General features: G+C 40.4%; 1 protein-coding gene across 1 annotated transcript; it reads right to left on the bottom strand.

Annotated features, from left to right (window-relative positions):
- Window positions 1-356: 356 nt before the first annotated feature.
- On the bottom strand, window positions 357-1,727 carry LOC119884438 (scavenger receptor cysteine-rich type 1 protein M130-like). The gene is made up of 3 exons (XM_038694841.1): window positions 1,614-1,727; window positions 1,362-1,397; window positions 357-667 (listed from the first exon to the last, which is right to left on the bottom strand). Exons 1-3 carry the CDS (start codon window positions 1,663-1,665, stop codon window positions 357-359), a joined length of 399 nt encoding a protein of 132 aa, XP_038550769.1. The 5' UTR covers window positions 1,666-1,727.
- Window positions 1,728-2,999: the final 1,272 nt, after the last annotated feature.

Below are 2,999 nucleotides of genomic sequence, written 5' to 3' on the forward strand. Positions count from 1 at the left end.
TTTCCCCCTTTTCAGGGATTATGTTCCCAGTTTTGATCTCGGATGTCTGGTCATAAAAGTGAAAGCATGAATAGAAAGAGTTAAGAGACACGACACACCGCACAGAAACACTGTTGCAGGCAGGTGCAAACATAGACACCTGGGTTGGGCGCAGGTCAGACACTGCCTGGCTCTGGTGACCAAGCATCTCTGTTACAGATGGAAATTAAATTACAGTTTTTCTCAATAGCTTGAACACTATAACCAGTCTATTAAACTAAAATTTCAAAACCACAACTCCATTTTCCAAAAAGCCCACCCATTTCTCTAAACTCTACACACAAATACCTCCATTTCTCATTGCCTGCACCATGTGGTCAGGCAATGACTACACTACCACTATGGTTACAGTTGTGTGACCCAAATCCTCCGTGCCGACACTCAGTTAGAGACCTTTCACTTCCTGAACAGGCCACCTCATCAAGCCAGATTTGACCGGTTCCTTGACCAAAATGGGCCGACTGAGTGGCATTCAGTGCTCCACCACAGCCCAGCTGTCTGCACACCACCTTAGCATCATTTAAGTCCCAGCTGTCATCACAGACTGTTCCCCAGGTGTTGTTGTGATAGATTTCAACTCTTCCAGAGCACTGAGTAGACCCGGACCCAGTTAGTCTGATCTGAACACCTTCATTGCATGTAAGACATAACAGAGAGTATTTTAAAGACCAGTGCTAGACAAGTCCTTTCCAAAATGTAATACATTATAGATTACTAGTTACTGTCAATTGAGAGTAATTAATTAGAGTACAATATTACTGTCTCTGAAATGTAATGCTTTACATTACTTTTGAGTAACTTTCACTGCTTTTTAATTGGTGCATTATGCTCATAGTAAGATGTGCCTGCATATGTGGATCAGGATCAGTCAGGATGAACTGACAGCAGCCTCTCTGATCATGAAAGTTATTTGTTAAAGCACAGACACACAGCCTACAGAAATTTGATTGATCCATCAGGGGAGCTGCTGTAGTTTGCATCCTGCCGACCATCGCATTCCAGCAACAGGAAATAATGTTACTCTTTTACTTATGGATTTGTTTTTCTGCTGCCCAAATGTTTCTTGGTGTTGGTGAATTACTATAAAAACAAAACACCACTTAATTTCGGGTGCGTTGTAACACGCGCTACTGAGATTGTGATGGTTATAATATTACTGGTTTTTTTTAAGTAATGCATGTTATATTACCGCTTTACAGCAAAAAGCAATACATTACTGTAATTGTATTACTTTTGTAACGTGTTACTCCCAGATCTGATAAAAAATAAAGTAAACAGCAAACTAACATTACTGTACGCATGACACAGGAGAATGAACTGACCTGCAGCAGGTGAAGAAGCGGTCAGGAGGAAAAAGACTGTGGAACAGAAGAAATGACATGGCTCATTACATTCAGTAAACTGAAAAGTGCAGAAATGAAAGTTTTCCTTGTTTCTGTTTTAGATTCCCGTGTTTCTTTTAATGATAGGAAGTTTTTTAAATGGCCTTAAGAGACTTCTGTTCTATACAATACAACAACCCTGCTGTACAAAAAAGCTGCTTTTCAAATAAAATTTTGGAAAGTCTGTCTTACCAAGGGCCAAATAGCGTAGGTTTCTCTGCTGTATGCTCCCCATAGCTGACATGACAGCTGCTCTGTGTCAATTATCAGTACCAGCACAGATTAACTAAAAACTGCAGTGCACAGAAACATTTCACACAGCTTGTCCTTCCTGAAACACTTCCTGTTTCTGGTGTTTTTTTCAACCAAAAGCTGCAGCACTGAAGTACCACATCTATCACTAGTTATGGATATTGAAATTGTTGTTGATAAACACAAAGTTCCAAAAAACTGCTTTACCTCCTCCATATATGTTTCCATTTTGTGTGTAAACTAATGCACTGCACTAAGCTATTATCTCTCTAAATGTAATCTATTTTTATGCATTATGTAATCTAATTGTTTTCAGAATAATAAAGTAGTCACTGGTATTTTTCCAACTGTATCTGATTTTATGAGGCACACGAGTCTGCAAGAAGTGAAAGTGAGCGAAAGCAAAACTATAACTGGGTTTTTCAAAAAGCACACTTCATTTCTCATTGCCTGCACCATGTGGTCATTGAGAAAACACTGACATTCAATATTGTTCACTCAATCAGCACAGGTTGAGCTCAATGAGCACACAGCTACCCAGGTGGAAACACAAGGAGTCAAAATTGATCACACACCAATCAGAAGCTTTATAAAAGGGCCAGAGTCAGTTCATTCAGTTTTGGAACAATGGATCCAGAGAAATCTAAAGAGAAAGGTCTAGGACATGAGAGAGGAGGAAGAGGGAGAAGAAGAGGAGGAGGAAGCAGGAGGAGCAGATAGATAGATAAAAGTTCAGTTCTTTCAGTTTTGGAACAATGGATCCAAACAAATCTGAAAGAAGACATAGAGGACACCAGAGAGGAGGAGGAGGAAGAGCAGTATGGAGAGGAGGAAGAGCAGTATGGAGAGGAGGAAGAGGTGAAGGAAGAGGAACAGTAGGAGTTGGAGGAGGAGATGTGGAGGAACAGAAGTTTACATTTGTTATTTCTTTTTTTGTGTTCATTATGTGAAAGGTTTTTTGAGGGGGAGAACCACAAGCAACATTACTTATAACCAGTGTTTGTATTACAAGCAATCGAGAAAAACTTTAATGCTTGTGAGACAAAGACGAAACCGCAGCACGTCCCAGAAGGCAGAAAGGCATTGGCCTATTTTAACCCGCGCAGCTTTTCTGGCATTTACTGTACTGGTTTAGCGGATCAGGAAACGGAGATTCACCAGAGCCTTTTTGGAAACTCACACGAATTGAGGAGACGAAAGGGACAAGAGATTTCACATGGCTATTAATCAAGAATGTAGAGATTTTTACATGGACGTTCCTCCCACGGGCAGTTCAAAACCAGAATATCTCATAGATCTCCAATGCTAGCTGGCAGGAGAAATCTC

This window comes from Micropterus salmoides, unplaced genomic scaffold (assembly GCF_014851395.1).
Source record: "Micropterus salmoides isolate LMB-PRFRI ecotype aquatic unplaced genomic scaffold, ASM1485139v1 Ms_hic_scaffold_3438, whole genome shotgun sequence".
NCBI classification, from domain to species: domain Eukaryota; kingdom Metazoa; phylum Chordata; class Actinopteri; order Centrarchiformes; family Centrarchidae; genus Micropterus; species Micropterus salmoides.

Excerpts from the sequence above, each read along its gene's own strand:
- LOC119884438 (XM_038694841.1), bottom strand. The coding sequence starts at position 1,665 with ATGTCAGCTATGGGGAGCATACAGCAGAGAAACCTACGCTATTTGGCC. Across the intron at positions 1,398-1,613 it reads CCTACGCTATTTGGCCCTTG|TCTTTTTCCTCCTGACCGCT; the intron begins GTAAGACAGACT and ends TCTGTTCCACAG. Across the intron at positions 668-1,361 it reads CGCTTCTTCACCTGCTGCAG|GTGTTCAGATCAGACTAACT; the intron begins GTCAGTTCATTC and ends CATGCAATGAAG.